The sequence below is a fragment of the Falco biarmicus genome, chromosome 7 (assembly GCF_023638135.1).
Source record: "Falco biarmicus isolate bFalBia1 chromosome 7, bFalBia1.pri, whole genome shotgun sequence".
Lineage (NCBI taxonomy): Eukaryota > Metazoa > Chordata > Aves > Falconiformes > Falconidae > Falco > Falco biarmicus.
Window position 1 is genome coordinate 42938863 of NC_079294.1, and position 24772 is coordinate 42963634.

At 41.1% G+C, this 24772-nt stretch overlaps 1 protein-coding gene across 2 annotated transcripts in view; it reads left to right on the forward strand.

Moving 5' to 3' along the window:
• The window catches only part of SYNE2 (spectrin repeat containing nuclear envelope protein 2), a 191426-nt gene that overhangs the window by 22169 nt on the left and 144485 nt on the right, over positions 1–24772 (forward strand). For both annotated transcript variants that reach the window (XM_056346104.1, XM_056346105.1), the window contains exons 3-21: positions 5551–5612; positions 6518–6613; positions 6884–6961; positions 7058–7150; positions 8358–8539; positions 10210–10406; positions 10886–10986; positions 11795–11896; positions 12661–12798; positions 13637–13801; positions 16306–16418; positions 17079–17235; positions 18933–19029; positions 19192–19379; positions 19540–19704; positions 21005–21181; positions 22949–23107; positions 23378–23551; positions 24492–24626. In XM_056346104.1, coding sequence (XP_056202079.1) covers positions 5551–5612; positions 6518–6613; positions 6884–6961; positions 7058–7150; positions 8358–8539; positions 10210–10406; positions 10886–10986; positions 11795–11896; positions 12661–12798; positions 13637–13801; positions 16306–16418; positions 17079–17235; positions 18933–19029; positions 19192–19379; positions 19540–19704; positions 21005–21181; positions 22949–23107; positions 23378–23551; positions 24492–24626 — 2579 coding nt within the window. The remainder of the gene's footprint in view (positions 1–5550; positions 5613–6517; positions 6614–6883; positions 6962–7057; positions 7151–8357; positions 8540–10209; positions 10407–10885; positions 10987–11794; positions 11897–12660; positions 12799–13636; positions 13802–16305; positions 16419–17078; positions 17236–18932; positions 19030–19191; positions 19380–19539; positions 19705–21004; positions 21182–22948; positions 23108–23377; positions 23552–24491; positions 24627–24772) is intronic.

A 24772-nucleotide genomic window follows, 5' to 3' on the forward strand; every position in this document is an offset into this window, starting at 1 on the left:
TGGATGGCTTCTGAGCCACCCACACAGGGCACTGAAATCCCAGCTTCACTGTGGATTTTCTTTAAAACGTTAGAAAAGCCACTTAAGCCCTTATCTTTATGTTGATATCTAAATGATGTGATTTAGTACTTTTAAGAATTTAATCTGCATCCTCTGTCTATGCCCACAAGTGCTGCAGTGCCTCACTTCATGGGCTGTTGTGGCCATAAAGACAGTAGTGATTCAGAGCAGAGCAGCTCCAGGATCCTGGCTATGAGAAGAGCAAGTGTTTAAGAAAGCCAGGAGGGCAAAACTCGATGTGAGCACGCTTCCTGAGTTAGCAGCACTTTTGGTAAATTGGATAATTTGTTTACAAAAGGAAAAGGAGGTTGAAAGGAATAGTGTAGAAAGAAAAGTTCCCATTTGCCACACAGACATGGTAGTAGTTAATTAGTTAATATTTATATGATACTTGGATTTAAAAGACCTGTTACTGTAGAATTATTTTCATCACCTTCACTGGGTTTTGGATAAACTTCATAATCTTGACAAAAAAAACCTGTGTTTGTTTTTAATTGCTTAACACCATGTTGCTGAACATAAATGCTGGAAATAACTCCTTTTTCCCTGCTTTCCTGTCTGCAGAAAATGAAACTGTTAGTGGGTGGAAGGGAAGGGACTGTGTAAAGGGCTCAGGGGTGAATTGCTCACCCTCTCCCTGGCTTGGCAAGTACTTAACAGTTCTTCTGATAGTTCCTGTCACTTACAGCATGTACCTGCTTGGTGTTTTAGTTCTTATCAGCAGTGCTGTCTTAAAGGAGCTTTCCCAGTTATCCTTGCTGACCATGCTTTGGTTCATTTTGCTGAGCCGTCAGGGAGTGTGGGAATGGTTATTTTGGATGAAACTAAAACAAATGCTCCAAGAAGGTACCATGGCTGACTGTGGTCATTCAGGCTAGAGGTAGTCCAACATAACCTTTCTTGGCTGTGGGTAGGCTACATCCTGACTGCCAGCTTCTTTGATCTGCTGATCTGTTCCTGTTGAGCTTCACTGCATCCTGCTGTAGATACAGCCTCAGCTGACCAGCATGATGGAAAGAAGATATAAAAATATCATACACAAGAGCTTAACTCTTTGTGGCAAAACAGAGATAGGAAGATGACAGACAGGCTTGCACTCATTAATTTCAAACAATTGTTTAATTATTTTTTTTTAAAAGAAAAAAGCCACACAGTTGTAAATGGTTCACTGGCAGTGACGCACCAGTCCTTACAATAGAATAAAACCTCTTCGCTGTTTGGTGATGTTTGGTGAGGTGGACAGACAGGGTACATCTGTTCTGCTATGATTTGCTTCCCCCAGCTCCCTGGCAAGGTGCTTTCCTGGGAGCTGCCATCTCCCACCTCAGAAAGGGAGGCATGAAAGGCAGCAGAGAGGAGATTAATGTTAAGTCTGGCTCTTTGTATCACTGTTTAAGGAAGAGTGAGAGTGAAACTATAGCTGGCAGTGCTCCTGCCCCCTTCTCTTCCTCCTGGGAGACTCCAGCACCACCATGGTTCCTGCTGTGTCCCTATGCTCCAGCCCTTAATGATTAGTGTGGTTTGTAGCACTTGTTGATAGCTCATTACTGGGTAAAACAGTCATTGTCCAGCAGCGTGTATTGATTTTTGGCTAGCCTACGTGACACGCTGCTTCTGTGTGTTATTCCTCCCTAAAGAGTTGTTCTGAAGATTAACTTTAAAGCACAGGGTGAAATGTGATAGATTTTGGCTGTTTTCAGATTAGCATGTTCTTATTTTGTTATCTCAAATCCACTTTTTGGCTTGGTGAGCTTTGGCCCAAAGTGAAGGAAATGATCAGTTTTTTCCTGATAGCTTTTTTATTCTGGGTCAGTGGCATTTTGAAAACTAGGGCAAGGGAAAACCAAGGTCACTTAGAGTCCTATAAAAAAGCCTAACAAAGAATCCATTCATCCTCATAAAAATAAAAATCCGTATTAATTAACCACATGGTAGAGATAAGAATTTGAGAGCTTGATTAAATCATTAGTGCCTCTGAGCAGGAGAGTCGGAGGGGAGCTGGGAGGGAAAACACACTCAGCCTGAAAATTGCAATACAACTGCCTGCCACGGTGCCAGAAACACATCTGTACTGAGCTGTGCATTGTGTGGTCTGGATGGAAACGGAGTGCTGCACTACAGTCCGTGGAAATAATGGCAAGGATGGAGTTCTGTTATTAATTCAGGAGGAGATTTTATTACTATTATTTATTTGGGTAGGAAAATAAGTCACATTGCAGCTGAGATGGCAGCTGCTTGCAAGGCAGCCTGGTGGGTTGCACTAGGCAGAGGCTGTAGCTTGAGGGGGTTTGAGGTGTGCTTAGGTTGTGCAGTGAAATAACTGCCTTGTGCTAGGTGACGTATTTGCCTGAGGAGCTGCCCACATGAATCAACACACATCACAAAATGGCCCATATTGCATAATGGAGTATGTTAATATGGAGACATTCAACGAGAAAAGACCAAATGTCCTCATCCTAACCATTTTTTGTAACTGACCCCAAAAGAAAGTTCTCCAAATCAGTAGCAGTAGTGTGTGTTTGGCAAGAGCTATAGCTGGAAGAGTCGCTGGTGTCAGCCAAAGTGGTCAATATTTGCTTTCCGTCCCTTTTCAAGTGCCAGCAATACCAGCCTTGCCTGCCTGATAAAATGAGCACAGCCACGCAGTAATCGCTCATTAGGTAACTGGAACGGCTCCTGCACAGGTATTCAACCAAAGGGTGTGGCTGGGTCCTGTGCTAACATGAAGCCAGTATCTCCATGCTGTTTTATGTCCTCCTTGTGAGCGTTGCAATGTTGAGTGGTCTGTGTGGCATGTTTGCACTTACTTTCTGTTTTCCAAACGAAAGAGAATTTTAAAATTGCATTTGTGTCCGTGTCTTTAAGACTGCCCTTATCTTACTGCTCAACACTATCTTGGTGATATTTAAAAAGAAGCATAAAACAATCCAGCAAGCAGGGGAAATAGACTGTTTCATGCTCCGATAGGATCATAGTATTGCAGATCAGAGGAGGACTGTTGAAAGATGCATTAGCTACCGGATGCAAAACAGCCCTTGACACACGTAATACTCAAGTGTTTTTCTTGCTGCTCAAGCACCCAGTGAAGCAGAAGAAGGTTTGTGTGTTGGATGGTGGGGTCAGGAACAGGAGGCCGCATTACCCTTGAGCAGCTTGCTCTGCTTTGTGAGCTGCTGAAGCTCTGCGTGGCAAGTACTTCAGGCTGTCTTGGATGATGGAAAGCCACCCAGGACTGGGGTTTGTGTTTGACAAAATCCCAGGGCGTAATAGTGTGGGACATTTTCCTCTGAATGGCATTTTCATTTTCATGGGCAGTCAGGATTTTTTTTCCTCCCCCAAGGTGTTGATAATTTTGGTATCTTTCATCCTGCCCAGCCTACAGAAACATACACATCTATTGCTGAGTAGTCTTGCATTTGCCTTATGATGTCAAACTTGCCTCCACATTGATCTTTTGTGCAAGAGCATGCATTCAGGGGCAGAGGGGATCATCTGCTCCCACCCTATCTCCCAGATTTGTTTCTTTTTGCAAGCTGATGGCCTGGCTGGTCTCCAGCTGTCTCTCCCATGTGGTGGAAGGATTTGGCCCAGCTGGGAAGTGGGCAGCGAGTACCCCTGCAGCTGCCTTGCCTGCCATCTCCCTTCGGGCCTGGGCTGTGCATGCTGCCCTACCACTCGCTGCTTCTCCAGGAACTGCCCTTGGGGAACTGCCCTGGGACCATGCTGCAGGACATGCACTGTCCTCTCCTACTCCCCAGCAGGGTGGTGGGCTGGCATCCCCTGGTCCATCTGTCTCCTCGTGTGCAGGAGCTCCAAGCATCTATGTTGCCGTGGCCCAAGACTCTTCCCCGGGCTGCCTGATGCAGTGGGGAGAGGAGCTTGCTGCCACCTCTCAGGCTTTGCTTCTCTGCTGCCTGCAGTGAGAGGCAGGAGCCTTGCAGGCTGACCCCTGGCGTGGCTGCCGGTGGCCATGCATGGGGGGGCTGGCACCCGCCTCAGCCTCCAGAGGGAAGTGCTGGGAGAGCCGTGCAGCTGGCACAGGCCGAAGATGGTGGTTTGGGCAACGAAAACATCAGCTCTCCTAACTGTAATCTTGCCTTCCCTCAGTTCATAGTCTATTTGACTTGCTTTGTAATGTCTGGGCTGTTAAAAACCAGTGCAGCCTTTTGGGTTTTAATTCAAATGGGGAAGAAGGAGGGGATGACCGCCCTTCCGCAGCTCCAGGCTGGCTCCCCAGGGTGGTAGTGCTGCACTTTGGCCTGTTTTTGGGAAGCCAACCCCAACACTTGCAGTGAAAACTAATGTGGAAAGGGAGAGAAAAAGGAGTTTGTGTTCACGCCTGCTCCCAGGAGCCGCTGCGATGGCTGCTGGTGGCACACCTCCTGCTGTTGCCTCAGACCTGTGTACAGACATGCAGCAGGGACACATGGCTTTGGTGGTAGTACATCTTGGGAATGGGGTGGTTTTTTGGGAGGGAGCATGGGCTTGGGGAGTCATGGGATCCACAGGCTGTGACCGGGGCCTGGGAGCTGGTCTGGTCTGCTTCTGCTGCTCACGCTCTGCTTCACCTTTTGGGGCAACGAGACTTCTTTTTGTCTCTGCTACCCACAAGGCGTGGAGAAGCCCCCTCTCTTGATCTCTACTCTGGTACAAGAAACAGTTTAAATATTCTGATTTTTCAAATATGGGCTTAACCAACTTCCCGTCTCCCTTCATGACTGCTGATAGTTTATCACTGTGTACCACCCTGAAGGGCTGGATCTCTGTGTGACCGGGTCATGCTTTGAGTCCCATTTAACTGTTTTTTACTGGGGCAATGGGGTCCAAGCACTTCCTTCTTCCTCCCTCCTATTTTAAGACCTGTGTGGCCCTTTTTGACTGGATTAATTGTCTGTATACCTCAGGGAGGGCCCAGCACTGAAAAGGATGCTTTTAGAGGATATATTACCCGATGATGGCCTATTAATTCTCCTCAGCCCTTCAATTAGCGAAGACATGCTTTTATGTGGCTTCACCGACAGATTAGCGTTTATTGCCTAACCACAGCCTCCATCGTGGTCTCATCGTCCAACACCATGCCTGGCTTTTCCCAAATTTCAAGATAGATCTCGTACTGATGGTAGCCTTGGGTCTTTCAAGGAACATTTAGGAATGAATGGAGTTATTCTAGATGTATTGCTCTGTAGAATGATGTGTTCACACTGCTGTTTGCATTTGCTGAGCTTTTGAGAAAACCTTCATTAATTGCTGTTTGCTGCATCCAATGTGGAAATATGCTTGATGTTTGTAGAGGTCCTTGCAGTATCATCTCTGCAAGCAAGGAAATATCAACTCTAAAATAAGAGTTGAGAAAAACTAGTATTAAATAGTAACTTAATATCTGGAAGAACAGACCTTAGGTTTGAGATGGATGCTGTGTATCTTTTTGAGAAAGTTGGGGAAAAAAACCAGATACATTTTTTTTCCGTTAACCTTTGTTTTTCCCTCCAGTGCAGCGAGAGCTTACACAGAAGAAAACCTTCACTAGCTGGATAAATTCAGTATTGGCAAAGGTAAGAAGGGGATTCTTTAGAAAAGAGGCGCCTTTTGCCTTTTTAGGCACCAACTGGAAAAAGTAGCCCCTGGAGGGCATCTATTTAATAGGTGCAACAGAATTGTATTGGTGATTGTCTAAGGACATTTGTAAGAGACTGTTTCTAAGTAGATGACAGTATCTTTCTTGCTGATGTGGTAAAACGTACTTGTGCTGGATCGTGGCACACTTCTCAGGGTTTTATGAGGTTCTGTATTTATGATTAGTTTTACTATGTTTAGGTAGGTATCATTCTATTATGCAATCCAAGAACATGAATTTAATGGGATGACCTGAATGAGTGGTAACTATTAAGACAAAACACATAGTAGTGTAGGTGCTTTTTAAGCTTTCACAAAGCAGCTCATGCAGTATGTGCTGGGGCTCTGACTTGCTCAGGTAAAAAAAAAAAAATCCTGTGTTGGTCCCTCCTTGACCAGAAGCTGCTGAGCTCATGTTAGATTTGTGTTGTCCAAAAGTGGGTGAAGAGAGTGAGCGTTTAGTTATTCAGCTCTATAGTCAGATATGTACTTGGGGTACATTGATTAAGAAGTCAAAATGTGGATTAACTCTGCTCTTAACTTTCCCTTTTTCAAAGTTTTGGGGGCTTTTGCCACATACCTCCCTAAAAAGTGTAAATACTTGAAAATGAGGCCTAAAATAACCCTTATAAAACACAGAGGCAGGGCAAGGAGGAATAAGAAACAAACAATAATCAGTCAGAAGAAGCAGGATATGGCTGATTAGATGCAAAATTTATATTTCAGCTTATTGAAAAAATAAAGGATGCTAAACATTTTTTAGTAACAGTCTGAGATGTTCTGTGGTGTGTTGAATTCAAAATGACGAAAGATGGTGTGACAAGTATTAAAATTTGTTTTGCAGCATACACCTCCTTCTGTTATCTCAGACCTATATACAGACATACAGCAAGGACATTTGCTTTTGGATCTGTTGGAAGTGCTTTCAGGGCAACATCTGGTAAGACAGAGTAACAAAAATATTACCTCAGTCCTTTGTCAAATCTAGCAAAGATTTCTGGATATGCTTAATTGTAATCATATGGGTGATCCTTCTGGAGTCATAGAGCTATTTGCAAGTTACTTATTCTTACACTGCTGATACTGAAACATGCTGAAATGAGTTGATTCAAAGTAATTTGTGCATTTTTGAAGGACTTCCCTTGTCAAAATATAAAATAAAATTGATTTTTTACAACTGCAGATGTAACCTGTTCTTTTTGCTTCACAGCCACGGGAAAAAGGATTTAATACCTTTCAGTGTAGAAGTAACATAGAAAATGCTTTGACATTTTTAAAGAGCAGATCAGTGAGTATTAACTTCAGAATTCACAACTAAAGCCAGTTTAGCTGGTGGAACATTTTCTTTGTTAACAATGATCCTTTTTTTTTTTTTTTCCCCTAGCTCAAGCTCATAAATATTCATGTTGCTGACATTATTGAAGGAAAACCTTCCATTGTGCTTGGCCTGATTTGGACAATTATATTTCATTTTCATGTAAGTATTTCAGCAATGTAAGAGAGTTTTAGTAGAGGAGGAAAGCACAAAAACGTGTTGATTTACGTGGTTGCCAGATGAGATGAATTAGTACAAAGAGGAAGATTATTTACTTATGGCTCAGGGAAGAGACACAGCAGTGCGTCTTCCCTGTGTCTCTGAGCTGCTTCACCAATGCGATGATGCATTACAGCCTGCTGAACAGTATCTAGCTGCAAATGGTAGGAAGGAAAGATATTGAGATTTTTTTCTAAAGTAACCGGTTAAAAAATAGGCTAAACTTTGCCTGTCTGTCGAAGGCCTGTAATGATTAAGCTCCAAACAGAGCAAACAGTGCAAAATGGCTCATATCCATCTCCCTCAGAGGCAGCTCCCCTCTTCAGTGTTGGCTGTGCTGACAATGTGTAATTCTTGCTATCTTTTTTTTTTAGTACCAGGTGCCTGAAATAACATGAAAGCTGTCATAGCAATGTTTCTTATACGAGTTACTGAGCATGCATCTTCTGTGGCGTGAGGTCTTGGGAAGGTTTGAAAGCACAGGGCCTTGCTTTAATCATGTTGTAGGACTGTAGGGGATGATGGAGCCAAATTGTCTCTGACCAAAAGCCCAGCAGTGAATTAACATAGGTGCACTGGGAGTGATTTGGGCTCAGGAGAGCACTGAGAAGCAAAGTTATTTAACAGTATTGCAGCCCAGAGTTTTCTTGGTGAAGATACTTTGGTGCTAAAGATTCTTGTGCTGCACATAGCCTGTGCATTATCTTTTAACCTAAACCAAGCTTCTCTAACCAGATGTAGATCTCTGAGGTCTATCGAGTAAGTTTTCCTGCACCTCAGACAAACTCTAAGCGTGTGTAATACCTGCCAGTGTTGACAGCAGAGAACACAGCTGCCACTGGCTGCTTTCACTGGTAGGAGTAGAAAAGCACATTGAGTGAGGTCCCTTGATGCCATTGCTGGTACCCACAGTATAACATGGAAGTCTTTGGGTGAGTATTTCCTGTCAAAAAATCACCTAAAGATGGGAATTCAGCATGAAATAGTTCAGGTTGAACAGATTAAAAAAAACCTGATCTGAACGTTGGGGGCAGGGAACTTACTATTACAGCTGTGACTGAATCCTTTCTAATTCACTGTTTTTTTCTGCCATTGATGTCTTGGTAATTTTTCACTGAAGCCTGATTAACTCTCCCATCATCTTTGATAGATTGAAGAACTTGCCAGGACACTTGCTTTTACTTACAATCAGCCTTCACTTGATTGTTCAAGTGCTGTTGACTCCTCTCCAAAGGCAAGTCGATCAGCTAAAAAAAGCGCTAAAATTAAGGAACGGTGGAAGATCTCTGCTACAAAGGCTCTTTTGTTGTGGGCAAAAGAACAGTGTTCACTGTAAGTTCCACCCGAGACTCACCAATAGTATGTTACACGTTGTATTTACTGCTTTCCTCTAAATGTGGTGATAGTTTCCCCTGGTTTTTTAACATCACTTAGTGACAGCTTAGCAGAAAATCCTTTAGATTTCCGATGTTGTTACCAGTGCTTTTAGCATCAATCAGGCCATAAATGTTTTGGCATGATCCCTTTAAATATAATGACATGAAGCTAGTCCTAGTAGTAAAATACCACAACATAAATTGAGTTGTTTGGCTTTTCTCTTTTAGGGGCATCTCTGTAATAAGTCTCGTGGAATGTTTACATGACTTGTTAGTTTTAATCCTTGTGGTTGGCACAGGTTAACAAAGTTTCAATAATTATTTTTTTTTAAACTGGAAAACGTAGAATTTCTAAGATTACCATATCTCCTGCTTTTCTGTCAAAACACTGCATGATCCCCAAGAAGGACCCTAGTCCTAGAGGTCTTAGTCCCCAGTTCTGACAAGGTGTTTCCTCATGCTTGATGTACACACAGCTCTGTTGATTTCAGTAGGAGTATTCATAGCACACAACCTAGAGCAGATACGGATATTTCTTGGGAAGGACAGGTTTTCCAATTTCTTCAAGGGCTACTAGTTAACTCCAGGACATTTCAAATGTGTGTTACAATAATGTCAGCCCTTTCTCTCCAGCGCTTTGGCTGCTTTATGTTCTAATAACATCCTACTAATATTCCATGTTGTTAGTGGGAAATAAAGGCCTTCATCAGCGCATCAGACACTTTCTGCTGGGAGAATGGTTTTGGGCATTGAAGTTTCCCTTTTAGCTGTGTTTTATCAGGACAAGATTGATTGGCATGCAAAAAACAGCTCTTTGTCCGTTTAATTTTCCTCTTTTCCTTGTCTTTGTTTTTCAGCAATATTGCTCTCTGTTTTGTAATGTCCCTTCTGAGCAGTGGTTACATTGAATGATTTTGTTATCAGTGAATGCTATAGTTTTTGGTAAAAGAACAAATCTTGTAAGTCCTGGCCCATTGTTTTGTAACTAAATTTGATCACCTGAAACCCCACATCTTTTCCATGTCATAACATACTCATATGGGCTGTTTCTGGGAAGTTGTCCCAGAATTCACTATGGCTTGCAGAGCTGGGCACCTCACAGCACTGTCCAGGCACTGCTTAATAGAAGATGTTTTAAAGACACTAAGGTAAATCAGAGAAACTGAAATACTTTTCTTGCAGTAATAGATCACTTTTGAGGTCTGGATTTTGTAAAATGCCAGAGGTGATTCCAGTATTTGGTGCCCTTACAAATACCTACATGTTCTTCAGTACTTTGATTGGTGTTCTACCGTCCCATGGAATGCACAGATACTGAGCACAAAGGTGATGTTCAGCAAGAATATTGGATCAGAAAGGCTTTATCTTCAGAATGCAACATAAGATAAAAACATTGAATCATTTTGCAAAGACAGTATAAAAATGTATAACTTCGTGTGATCGGTAGTACTGGCTGTATTGCTGTCTGACCCAGCTTCTGCAGAAGTTCAGTGCCAAGGTTCTATATAACTCCTTGGATTCGGTTCATACTGCATTTTACTAATTTATATTCTGTTTCTGAATTTTTACTTAGGACATCTGAGGAAATAGGCTATAACATTTTGTTTCTAATAATTTTTGGGATAGGTATGGCTCTATTAATGTGACTGATTTCAAGTCAAGCTGGCGAAGTGGACTGCCTTTTTTAGCCATCATCCAAACCTTACGACCAGGTCTAGTTGATTTGGAGAAGGCAGAAGCTAGAAGCAATAAAGAGAACCTGAAAGAAGCTTTCAGAATAGCAGAACTGGAGCTGAATATTCCACGGCTTCTTGAACCCGAAGGTAAATGATCTGCTTTTTTTTAGTCTTTGTTATCAGGGGTGCAATTAATATAATCCTGTATGTGTTGACTTGTAATACAGGAACAAGTAAGACTGTGCTTAATTTTGAAATGGAACATTGATTTTTACTGTAATGCTCGAACCTGAGGTTCTTTATTTTATAACACTGACTGTACTTAAGATTTGTAGGATTTTTGAATTGGCAGCAAATGCAGGAACAATATGCAGAAGAAAGGATATGAAACTCTCCCGTTCATGCGAGAAACTTTTTCATTAGTTAATCATGTTATATTAAAATATTCCCAAGGAAAAAAGAAATGTTCATTACATATTAATTTCTGTCAATGGTATGTTAACTGAGCTCTTGCAAAATAAACATGTTTATGGTAATGTGTTTTAATAACTGCAGTATAGGGTGTAATTATGTGATCAGGCCTAGAAGGCTGCATAACTATGTAAATGGTGCATTGGCTCTTGTAGATGTTGACATTATGGATCCGGATGAAAAATCAATCATGACTTATGTGGCTCAGTTTTTGCAATACTCCAGGAATTTGTGTGAGTCTGAAGAAGACACGCAGGTATGTCTTGGAATCATAGAATTGTTCAGGTTGGAAAAGACATGGCATGTGGTTTATCACTGAGGTATTTTCAAATGAATGTGCATCATGGATGCCAAGAATATTAGTACTTTCTTTGCCCAGTTTATAACCAGACTCACTAGCAATTAGATTGTAGAACCTCTGATTCGGCTACTGATAGGGCTGAATTGGCTTGAACTTTCTGATGTTCCTGTGTGGTAGTCAAGACTCAGTGTGATGAGACTTTCTGATGATACAGGTGGAATTGCTGTGGAGGTTGTCTTGGTTTTACATTTAACTATTACAGAGGACATTTTCAAGCCTGATTGTCTCATGAGTGCTCTGAAGTGTGTATGTAAATACTGGGGTAGAGGCAGACAGATTTGCAAATATGCAGAACAACCAGCTTTAAATTTAATAACTCACATGTAGAGTGGACAAAAGTTGTCACTCTCATCACACTGGCTGGAAAACCAAGTTTTCTATTCCTTGTATTCTCCTATGATAGTTTATGTATTAATTTTATTTGTGTATCTCCATACTGATAATGTTCTTTCAGTAGGACTGCAGTCAGGCTCCTCTCTTAAGATGCCTTCATATAGCCAGGTGCCAGGTTTAAAACTTTGGCCTTGCTCTTATAATAGTGCCTGACGCAAAATTCAGTAGACTTCCCAGGAATTATTATTTGTTTTCAGTAGCTTTGAACGGGGTTTATCATATGCTCAATGTGTGTTGTTTTATAGCACAATGTAAATTAAAAACAAGGCTTGCAAAATGGAAAAATGAAATTTTCTGCTCTAATTACCAGGAAAAAGTAGGAGAGGCCACGAGATGGTTAGCTGCACAGGAGAAGAAGTTAGCACAGTTGCTGATTGACACAGAGAATGAAACACACTACCAGAAATACAAAGTAAGTTACGTTTCATATTTAACTGCTTCTGTGAAAAGAAGCTATGTTTCTGGGAATATTTGTAATATTTTTCATCTTCGTTGCCTAAACTGAAGTGTTAAATACACTTTTAAACAAGAGTTGGAAACCTGACAATGAATTTGGTAAATGCTCTCATATGATTGAGAGAAGGGTAGGGTAAAATTCTTCCTGTTAAGAAAAAGATCTATGCTGCTTGGTTTCTGAGCAGAGCAAGGGTTCTTTTTGAGAGAATAAAGTAATGTCTTTCAATTAATTGACACAGTTGAAGACTTGGACAAGATTAAAGCACATAGGCCCTTTACAGGGTTACCTTTGTCATTTCTGTGATAATAACAGTAGGTTTTGCTAGCCGAATGTTGTAGAGGAGTAGTTGAAATGTTGGTTGTAGATTGTGCTGAAGTAGAATTTCCTTTGGTTTATGTTGTAGCCCGAGTTTGTAACAAAATGGCCTGTGGGGAATATGAGGGGAATAATTTTCCCTTTCCTTTGGTCGGAGGGGAGAACCATGTCCTGACTGCACTAACGTTATATTAAATACAGATCTTGCTAGTGAATGGCACCTATAATTTCAAACTGAAATACTGCCTGGAGAGAAATAGGCCTCTTTCCTGCTATCTTACCTTTCCATGCATCACACCCTTTGAAGTTAATGGAAGTCATACCAGTGTGTTCAAAGGCAGTACTTGGCTCCATGAGCTTCCATCTGAAGTCTTCTACAAATTACTCTTCCTTTTTATCCTTAGGAAATGATGTCCTTTATGGAAGCATTTAACCAAGAAAAAAAACCCTTCCTGCCTGTGTTGTCACCTAAAAGAAATGAAGCTGAGCTGAGTGAAGGCCACCAGCAGATGAGGGAAGAGTGGGACAAACTGATCTCTCAGGTCAGAGGCGTTTCTAGCTCACCTCATTACCAGCCTGAGTATGGTGGGTGAAGGCGGCTAAGTCTACCCCAGGAACTCACCCAGGGAAAAGCAGAGGGGTGATGTTTGTTTGGATTGATAGAAGAGGTATTGACCCTGAACCTGAAGTCCAGACAAACTGAGGGATGTACAGTGCCCAAGAAGAGGCAGAAGGTGACTATGTGTTGTTACCGTTCTGCCTCCTGAGCCTCAGGACTGTGAGACATCTTCAAAAAACAGCCCACGTCTTCTAATCAAAGTTTTTGGCCTATTTATGCTTAAAAGGTTCTTTTGGGATGTAATTATGGTTCAGATAATGATGCAACTGGGCAAAGTCTGTTAATATATTCTTTCTCATAGCACAGATGGTGATATAGTGAGATCTAGTTGGTCAGTGCTTTGCAATGACGTTGGCTGTGTTGCCTCCCTCTGCCGCAAGCGGGGATGTATTTGGCCTTGCTGGCAATCACTCTTTATGGAAGAGATGTTTCCATTAACCCCATGATGGAAAGCTGTCCAGAGCATCCCTGTTTCCCCTCTATTTTGCAACTGGTTTTCTATATGTTTCCCCGTTGCTGAGCCTCAACATTGTCACCAGCCAAGGATAGTAACTGCCAAATTCTCTGCAGTGTTACAGAGATTGCAGGCTGGGGAGCAAACCTGGGTCTCAGGTAAACATGGCTGATTTGCAGCTGACTTCACTGGAAGCTCCTTTTCTGAGTAGTGACAGGTGTTGGTTTTGTTTTTTCTGGGATCAGTATCTTGGGGATGGGGAAGAAAATAATAGTGAGAAATGTAATCACTTGTTTTCATTTTTAAGATGAATGAATGGAAAGCGAAGCTGGACCAGATGTTGCCCTCCCCTCTGGATAGCATTGAGGCTTGGCTTCAGGAGGTAGAACATCTGCTGGCAGAAGAATTGCCTGATTTGCAGGACCCGTTTAAAGCAATGTTTGTCTTCAGAGAAATAATTGTAGTATTTAAGGTATGCTGATTACAAAGAAACATTCTGCTTCAGTCTGACCTAGCAAAGCATTTGTTATGGAATTGCTATTTGACATTTTGGGAAGTGGTGTGGATATGCTTATCTTCTGAAGATGAAAAGCTCTTGTGAACATACCTTTGCACAATGATGAGTTTAATTAAATAACTGCATGGTTCTATAAGGAAGGTTTCTGACTTCATTGGGGTGAGATTAAATTTGAATACTATCTAATGAGTGAATTACGGTCTCTTTTATGTGGTTCCTGCAACTTGTTTGTTTGTTAAGTAATAACACAAGGTAATTGCATGCTTATCTTTAGATCTAGTCTTACTGCATACCTATTCAGAAAAGCACTTGGGCTCAGGGTTACATTCCAGTGAGTTCACAAAGTTTGTGTATTTAGAGTTAAGTATTTGCCGAATCGCTGTGTAATTCCGTTCAATGCAATGAAAGGTATTTTGATACCTCGGTACCTGCGAGTTTTCTGTTCTGATCTTGAAATCTCTATGTAGATAATTGTTTAAACATTCTCGTGAGTGTGAAAACTTTGAAAAGAGTAGCTGTGGTGATGCCTGGTTGATCATCATAATGCTGTACTTTTTTAATGAACAAGGGGAAGTTGGATGTTTTTGTGACATGTCCTTAAAGTGAATTTGAAAAAATGGGAAACAGAGGTTCTTGTGAATGGCTTAATAACACCAGTTTTTGTACTGTTGCTAGTCAGTTCCTGTTACAAGATGGCTTTTTAACTGATGACAGCTTTGCCAGACTTAAGCAATTTGATCTGTGATTTTTGTTGTTTAGCTGAAGTAGCTAAAGCATTTCTAAGAATGAGACAGAGAGAGAGATGTCATTGCTTTAGGAGTTTCTTTTTTCCCATTGAACATGTAGATAAAATCATGAAGTTCCTGAAGAAGGAGAAACCCAAGATACTTAATTTCTGTCAAATCCACTTTTCCTGATGGGAAGACATTCTGCTGAGAATTCTGCTCCCCCCCCGCGCACGCACACACACACACACACACACACCCGCCTTCCTTTAGTCTTGGAATGGGGATCTTGTTGACAAGGTGGTGCCTTATAATGGAAAATTTACTTTCTTTTAAAGTCTAGGAAATTACCCACCAATGTCCATAACTGTCTGACTGGAATAGTTGTAAGGTTACAAAAGCAAGTTGTTGTGGCTTAACCCCCGCTGGTAACTAAGCACCATGCAGCCACTCACTGCTCCCTCTCACCCAGAGGGATGGGGAGGAGAATTGGAAAGGAATGTAAAACTCAAGGATGGAGATAAAAACAATTTAATAAGTAAAGCAAAAACCACACACACAAGCGAAGCGAAGCAAAGCAAAGAATTCATTCACCACTTCCCATCAGCAGGCAGGTGTTCAGCCATCTCCAGGACAGCAGGGCTCCATCAGACCTCACAGTTACTTGGGAAGACAAATGCCATAATGGCAAACGTCCCCCCCTCCTCCTACTTCCTCCAGCTTATATATACTTAGCATGATGTCATATGGTATGGAATATCCTCTTTGCTAGTAGGAGTTAGCTGTCCTGGTTGTGTCCCCTCCCAACTTCTTGTGCCCCCCCAGCCCTCTGGCTGGCAGGGACCAAGAAACTGGAAAGTCTTTGACTTGGTATAAACATTAGCAAGCAACAACCAAAACCATCAGTGTGCTGTCAACATTGTTCTCACACCAAATCCAAAACATAGCACTGGACCAGCTACTAAGAAGAAAATTAACTATCTCAGCTGAAACCAGGACACAAAGTGTTTAAAATCTGTGCAGTATTGGGGGTTGTGGGCTGCCCCAGGATTTTGCCATTTCCGTTACCATGTTTTGTGGCAGGCTTTATTACACAGAAATGAACTTTTAGCATATTTCTTTATATGCCATTTATGAATATGCTTATATTCTGTGCAATGCATTTTACATTTTATTTTTCATAGGGAATTTGGTGCTAAGACACATGGCTGTAAAATAGTTTTCAATCATGTGATACTGGTCATCAGAGAGTTAATGTGATATGCTATCAGTATGGTGTTAGATGTAAATTTGTTGAGCAGTCAAATGACATATTAAATAAGTGTGACATAATAGGTTTATGCATCTGGTTTTGCTGTCAACTCTGTGCTAACACATAGCACAGAACAACTTAATGTACTGAAGCTGTTACAATGACACTTTTTTTTTTTTGTCCTAAAGGTGACAGTGAAAGTGCAGAAAAAACTGAGAGCATGGGTAGTGTAGATTCATGTTCCTTATATTTAACTAGATGCACAGTGGTAAGAGAAATCAGATAGTACTGCACTGAACATACACTTTAGAAGGTGATGAGATCAATAGTTCCATTACACTTTGATGAGTAAAGACACTGGAAGATTGTCTTGTGCTGACTAGTTCTTAATAGCTCTCACCCAAATGGCTCGTGACTTGCAGATTCCCAGATGAAATACTTAGAATAAAAATGACTGGTTTACTATGTCTTCTTCTCCCCAGGGCTTGATGAATTGTTTTGATTCTCACTTGGACACCCTTCAGTCATTTAAGAATGAAGATGAGAAGAGTATGCCGCTAGTCTTGCCTGAAAAGTTAGAGGAAATGAAAAGAAGGTTGTGATACTCAAATTCCCTCTACTTTGACTACATTGTATTCTAGCTCTGCTGTTCTGAAACAAAGCATATAATTTATTTATGCCTTGCAGAAAAAGAGCATTTTACACCTAAGCACAGAGTCACTTATTGGTCCAATGAATGTCTAATTACATAGTGTACAGAGTGGAGCTCATTAACAGAACATTTTCAGATGCCCTTTGCTAGTGTGGATAGGAAACACCCACTAGGGGTAGGAAACATGACTATTTTGAATGTACAGATTTCTCTGGAGGTGGGGATTCTCTCATTTTTGAAAATAATTTCCGCCTTCTAACATCACTGAAATCTACAGGTTGTGCAACCCCATATGTCGGTTGGTGGATATTTTCTAAAATCACCAGCGAATCTGTGTCGGTAACCTGAGACGCTATGACATATAGATGGCAGATGCCCCTTCTCTGGGTGTTTAAGGTTTTTTATAAATTGAGCAGTCAGTATTGATTCAAAATTGTTGCTACTTAAAAATATGAACTGTTATCTTAAAATTTTACTCCTGTCCTAACAAAATAATGTTTACATATATGTAATTCTGAGTTTTTATGCTAGAAACCTTATAGATTAATGTCTTCTACATCCAACGATTTTGAATCAACTTTTGAAACATTTCACCGTTTGCAGATTCAGCAATATTAGTTTCACAAGGTCCAGCACCTTTCTTGAATACCACTATGGACTGTGCTCAGCCATTGCCAATGAGGTGATGTTAAAGCTGAATATTTCAGACATGAAATATGGGTCAAAAGAGTCCGTGGAATCACTGCTGGAAAATTGGAATGTAAGTTTAAAATATATGTATCACACCCAGACAATAATTCTTCTTTCCCACCTCTCTTTGAGCTTCAAGCTTGTGTCTGTCCTTATCTGAAGATCCTGTGATAGTTGGCAGAAGTGTGGTAGACTTGTGAGATTTGGGATTTAATCAAAGGACAGGTAGACTTCCATGGAAGCTTTCTTTCCCCTCCATGTCTTCCCATTTTGCTCTGAATGAGGGTTCTTTCTTCAGTTTGGAGAAGTAGAGAAAGCTGTGACTGTAATCTTCTCTCTGCCCTTTTTTATTCTTTATTGTGAAGATTTCTTTCTTTCTAGACTATTTATAGAGCCAGCAGTAGCACCCCTTCCCTAGCACAAATCCATACCAACCTCTCTGGGGCAGTTCAGTAGTAGCTATCTTCAAAAACAAACATTGCTCACAGTGCTGGGTAATACTGCCTTTTGCTGTTGTCTCTTCCTTTTCCCAGCTTCCTTACCCCCTTGTCCTTCAGGGTGAATATGACGAATTGTCTTATTTTGTTACGTTTTGTGCTTAGCTCAGCTTCTGGACTCAAGTTACTAAAATAATGCCACATGTAGGCTTATAGTAGGGGATGGATTACCCTAGCCCAAATACTGACAAAGAATACTGCATCAAGGATAGTGGCAGAGAGATGAAAATGCTGATGCCATCAGTTTTGCCCTGTCTCCAGTTAATGGGACTCCTTGTGAATTCCGTCTTAGTGGATTTTCTAAAGAGTTTCTCTGAAGCTTTTCAGCCTGGCCAATCCCTAGCTAAATGAGTGGGAATTTCACCAGCCTCGGAACTATGGAAGGAGGCAACAGGAGGTTCTGTAAAATACCAGTTTTCCTGAACAGTATTAACCTTACCCTGTGGTGAGATGGGAGTACAGAGTTAATCTGCACTGAGTTTCTTGGTTCAGTTGGTTTCCTAAATACTTATTATCATGTTATTTCTGCAGTTGTGGTTCGCGATCTTTCTCAAGCTGATAGAATATAGAGCTTTCCCCAGGAGTTTAAGGCTTGTTGCTGGCTCTTCTGGTCCCATGCTGTGCAGTCCTGGATGAGTGGTGGTGTGGTGGCCTAGATTTGTCATGGCCACGGGAGGGGTTGTTTTGTAGCCCACTGGATAATACATTTGTAGGAGTGGGGAGCTCTGGGGTGAGATGCAGCTCAGACAGAGGGACTGAGGATCAACCCTCATTCCCTGGGTGAATGTTCAAAGCACGAGTCTCCTTTTCTGCTCTCATTTCTTCCTCCCTCAGCCTTTCCATCCTCAGTTTGGATCCTACTTGATCTGTGGCAGGAACTAGGCATGTCGGTATTTCTGTGCATGCAGAGAAACCCACCTTTCACTTTCATCACTTTTTTGACTTATGTGACTAAATTCTGCCTGTCTTGTTCTAGATACCATTTTTCAATATTGTCCTAGGGCTGTGAATTTTTGAAATAGGTAGTCCTGACTCATGCAGGGCTGTGACTTAGGCAATGGCATTCAGGTATTTATGTTCCCATTTAAGTTACTCTCTGCACGAGCAGAAAAAAGAGCAAGTCTGTTTCAGACTAAAGGGTGCAGATGAGTTGCTGGATGGGATGCAGGTTATAGGCTCATACTTAGAGAAATGTATCCCAGGCTACATTTCCTACCTAGTTTTATGTAGGTTAGTGTTACCCATGCCAATTACTTTTCACTTTGGGCAGAATTTCATTGAAGAAAAGAGACTTGAAACGCAACTAGAAACTGCTACTCACATCTGTGAAGATTTGAAAAACAAAAACATAAGCAGTCCTGATTTCGGTAAGTTTGTGCACATAAACTGATATGAAGACCTCTATTTTGAACCGATGTGCCATCATCAGTTTTAACTCCCTCTTACGTTTTGTATAAAATACTGCTTCTTTGTAATTAGCATCTGTTCCCATCCAAATGTATAACGATATTCCCTATTTGATGTCCTAGCTGGAGATCCTCAAGAAATTAGCAAACTTTTTAAGACAGTGCGGTCAAAGATTTCTGTGTGCAGAGACTATATTTCCAATGTAAATACCACCCTACATAAAGTCCTGTCTTCCTGGAGTAATTATACAGAAAACATCCGCTTACTAAAGATGTGGCTGGATGAAAACAGAGATGAGCATCTGAAAGAGGTATGTGGCTGGATTTCTCTTTGTAATGACAGACAGATACCTGGAAGCCTTCTAGAAAGAAAGCATTATACGTGGCTGTTGTTGTTGCTTTTCTGTTCTTCATTTTGGAAATAGACTTTCGGCAGGGTTCTGTTTAAACAATTTCAGTGTCTCTGTCTAGATCCCTGCTGAGAATCTGGCAAAGTGGAATTTGGTTCATGGTTCCTTAAATGAAGCTGGAAATTATCTTATCAAAGTTAGCAAAGAGCAAGTTGGATCAAATATTGCCAAAGAGCTGAAGAAACTGAACAGGAGATGGGCAAAGTTCATCAAGAGGACACACTTTGTAAGTTACTAGTGTCATATGACTCTTTTGCCATGCAGCCTTCAAAGTGGTGTTTTCTAGACTTAGCTTGCTAATAAGAGATGAATGAATCTTTCAGTCAACTCAGTATTGCTAGTTTTAAAACAGGAGGAACAGAGAATGCACAGAGGCATCCCATTTTTAAGTCTTTTAAACTCAGTTAAATGCTCTTTATAACACAATGGAAAGTGTTCAATTGTTTAAATGGAAATTTTAAAACCACTTATAAAAGGTAGTCTTGTTGCAGAATGAAGCTCTTTATTCAAGTTCAGAGACAGAAATAATCAATTTGTTAAGAGCTTGTGAGCCTTTGCTAAATTTTATAATCTGTGTCTCAGCTAGTAGAAAGTAATTATTGCTGCACAGATATTTCTAGGGTTGTGCGACTTCACACCATCTCACTTGACAGGTTTTTAGGCTGCTGTAAATTCCTATACAACCTGCTTAATGTTATGTATATTACATTTCCTAGAATGCTTTCACAAGAATGACATTTTCACTCTGCCTGGGAGTATTAGAGCTCTTAATTTTCAAAGTTGAGCCTTTCATTCACATTCATTAAAGGTATTGCTGTGACAATAGACGGTGGCAAAATATGACAACATTTTTGTAGCAGATGAGCTTGGTGAGAATGCAAGAAGATCAAAGGAAACCTGTTCCCCAGGGTGAAGGAAATCGAGAGTTTCCTAGAAAAACCTTTAGTAAGAGATGCTTTTAGGAAATACATTCAGAAAGCAGGGATAAAGAGGCCTCTTGCACCCTTACAAGGGCTTAAGGACTTCAGGAGTTATTTTTCTGGCATTGCTTTGGACATTATGGCTATAATATATATTATATCTATTTTTGTATATAAAAAGGCAAGGTTAAATGCTTGAGCTGTAGCCTGTGACTGCCAGTATTGTTAAACTGTTAGCACCCTCCCTGGTCTTGATTTGACCAACCCCAGCTGTTGTTCTCCTGGACAGTTCCTTGGCATAGACTGGGGGATGCTGCAGCCCAGGAGTTACTCTCGATAGTAGTGTGGCTATGGCTGCTTGTTTATAGGGGAGGGGGCAGGCCATATTGGCACAGGTTATGCTGTCCCACCTGCTCTCAGGGTTGAAGAACCGAGCCTCACGTGGTTTATTTACCAATGTGTTTGGCATTTATCTCTTCTTCAACCCCTGTTGGGTGCTAAAGCTGGAAAGTAACTCAAGTGGTGACTGTGCTCTGCAGGAGGGTAGTGGAGAGCCCTGTGAACCGATGAGGGGAATGAATATCTTACCCTGCTCTTTGTTTATAGGTTGGTGGTGAAGAGAGCACAGGTGCTGCTGAAAAGACCAGGGAGCTTCCAGGGAGCCTGGAGAAAACTGACGAGCTCCTTGGAGGGGTGGACGGCTGGGCAGCAGAGGCTGGGTGTCTGCTGAGTGAGATCAGTCATGAGGGGCTTGTGGAACCTGAGCTGAAGGAACGTTTGCAGGTGAAAATGGAAATAATACTGCTTGAAATACTTGCTCATCAGATTCTCATCTTTCAGCATGGATTTGTGGCTGGGGTAATATAAGCCGTCATCAATGAAGCAGAAATGAATGTGGATTTTGTGCTGTAACACTGGTAAAAGCCAAGGCATTACATATACATATTAGTGTTTTGGTGTTATTTCCCAGGATCACTCCCAGATGAGCTATAAATGACTCTTCCAACATCAGCATTTCCAGGTGCTGAGCAGGTGCTGAGGAAGTGCTGTTCGTGCCACTGATCAACAGCTTGCTCTTAAGTGATATTAATTCCTCCTGTCTAGCACAGCTTTCCTAGCACAGTAAAACTTTGCAAGGTGTAGAGTTGAGAATTTCCCCTGGTCATACAGTGTTTTCTATCATCTGCCCTCCAGCGCAGGGAGAAAGTTTAGGACAACTTGGCTGTATTCAAGGCTTACCTGTCAAAAACTAGAATGCTTGAAGTATTTTCAGTGGCATGCTGGGCAATTTGGGTATCTCAGCTTCTAGGCAGCTGCTCTACACATCTGCAGTGAGCACCGATATATTTCTTATTACTTCCAGTAGTCTATTATTTCCCATGTCTCTCTGCAAGGGATTACTGTTTCCCCCACCAGCAGGTGGCAGGTGGAAAAATTAGCAGTTTCAGCAGAAATTCTGGTTTATTTTCTTCACCTGCCAGTGAAGGTGAGACTGAACGAAGATGCCAAGCTTTGCATTGGAGAAGTTGAAGCACTGTCTTATGTTGCCTTTTGCTATTTCTGCAACAGGGCCAGTATAATCTAATGGTAGGAAGGTGACCACCAAAAGGAGCTTCCTCCAAGTATGAAAATTAGACAGAGATCTTTTTTAGTACATTAAATCCACCTACAATAACTGTGAGCCAGAATAAATGTTATTTTACTTTGGTTTGTGCCTTCTTGCTCTGTGTTTAGTTGACAGAATTAGGAGTATGAGACTATGAAAAGAATGCATTAATCTTTTTGTAGTTGTGGGCATATGTTTAAAAAAGAAGCCTTATTTTGCAGTGTGACACTAGTTTTTTAAAACCAATGAAGTAACAAAAGATACCCTGAAATACAGCCTCCAAAAAGGCGACTCGTACTGTATCTCCATGTCTGTGAGCAGAAGAGATGCATCGCTTATTACCTGTGGTACAATAGGCTGAGATCCAGAATAAAGCACTGATTATCATTAGAAGAATGCTAACTGACAACACCAAACAGGAAAACGTATTGAATATTCATAGATCAAAACAGCTCTAATAATGACAATTCATTATAAATATTCAAATATCACACACAACTTTTGCATGCAAAATACCCAGCTGCTTCCTGTCTTTTAGTACTTCAGCAAGAAAGTCTGAGCCTTGGTATATACTTACTTTTGGATGACTTTGTGATCAGATGATGCATATCCAAATGTGTAGTTTGTACATTCATTTGGAAAGCTGTTAGGATGGGAGACCCTGTTTAAAAAATAAGTCTAATTGGCTCTAAGGCAAAGACATGGGAGGTGTTACATTGACAGAAAGACTGTTTCAGCCAACAGAATCCCCTGTGGATGGCAGCAAATTTCTTTCTCTCTACACAGAGCTTTTGCAGTGCAGTACACTGACCATAATTGTAATATAGAATTTTTCCTTGAGTAACTGTTGATAACCCATGATCAGGGCTGGCTTTTTCATTCAGTTCCTTTAAGTAAAACAACATAAACACTGTAGAGACTTCTAATACTTTTCATTCAACCAGAGCCTGGCTGCAAGGGGAACTTCATGTCGAGAACAAGTTGTGGCAGCAGAAGAGGTCCTGCAATCCCTGACGCAAAACGTTTCAAGTCCGGTGTTCCAAGAGCATTCTCACGTCCCTGGATTACAGGCACGAATTAAAGAAGCCAGAGGCAAAATAGAGGTACTCCTTTTTTATTGTTACTGTACTCTATACACACAGACATCTCTAATTTTAGCATTATGTGATTAGGAAGACTCCTTGTCAGTCAGGTAAAATGGAAAAGGTTTTATACTATTGGAATCAGTCTCCCAGACTCTTTCTGGGGCAAAAACTAGAAGATTTCAAAGATCAGTATCTCAACTCGAAAAACTTGAATGATGTTATGAACCAATAGCTTTATGTAGTTACTGACACTCAGGCATGTTTTGAAAAGAGTCTCTTTCTTCAAAGGCTGTCATGGGTGACATTAACAATATCTTGTCCAAATCTGAGAAGAGACCCTCAGAGAAGGAGGCTTTGCTCAATTTTGAAGAAACCCAGAAAGAACTTGAGGCTTCTATTTCAAAGGCTGTGCAACTTGTCAGTCAAAAGTTAAGTCCTGAAGAATGTGTTTCCAGATACGAGGTGAGTTTGTTTTCTGAGCCAGATGAATTTGAGTATTAGTGCTATTTAGTCTCTAAGGGTCTAAGGTACCACAGTGAGAAAAATATCAGATTTTTTTTTTTTTTTGTAGTTATTAATGCTTTTTTCAACTGTTTAATTTAGCACTTTTTGCATATATAAACTTGGCAGACAGCTTGAATGAGGAAATGTAAATCTGTGTGGCAGTTTATTCAGTGCCCTCTCTTAACTTAAATTACTCCATCATCCCATCAGAACTCATCATGTTCTGAACTACAGCCATGGGTTTTTGCCCAATTAATAATTATGATTCCCATCGAGAATCCCATTCTGAATTCTTGGACAGGTTTTTCAAATGTGATTATAAATACTGAATCTCCTCTTTTTCCCAGTGACTAACTGGTAAAGTGTTTGATCTCAAAATCTGAATCTCTTAAAGGAGTCCTTAGTGAGGTATCAGAAATGGAGGTGCACAGAATCTGTGTTGCCTCGCCTTGCACAGCAAGGCCTGGGTGGCCGTGTGCCAGACGTGGCGCAGAGCCTCACTCCAGGCCATCCATCTCCCAGGGTCCCATCGCACTGAGGCAGACCTCCACCCGCTCTCTGACAGGCATGGGTCGTGGCCAGGTATATTCCCTAGAAATGAGGCAGAGTTCAGGGACCTTAATCATTCTTCTTTGGTACCAAATTCACCCCTAAAAGAGGAGTTACAAGAACATCTTCTTTTCTCCAAAAAGCATACAGTGGTACTGTCTGCAACCTTTTGCAGATATGCAGGGGTGGAGAATTCCCTCATACTCACCCATGCAAGGGCCACCACAGCCCATACATGCAATGTGTACATGCTTTATGCATGGCTTTTGTATGCTACTGGTGTAATTTTATTAGATAAATAAACTACATTCAGTTCTGGTCATTTTCCATTGTGATGTTTTTCTTGCAGGAGGCTTTTAATGCTCTGGACAATAAAGTTCTTGACAAATTTTTGAAAGCAGCAGAACAACTGAAAAATATTTCACCTGATCATGAAAAACTGGTAGTGGAAGAAAAGAGTAAGGATGTTCGTAGAAGATGGGAGGTGAGATAATATAGGAAGGAGAATCCACTGTCTGTTCTCATTAAGCTCTGCATCTTTGAAAATGATTTTTTTGGTCACTGTATGTTCTGAGGTTTTTATTTACTTTGTAATACTGTCTCACCATCTCACAGGGACAATGTGTTTTG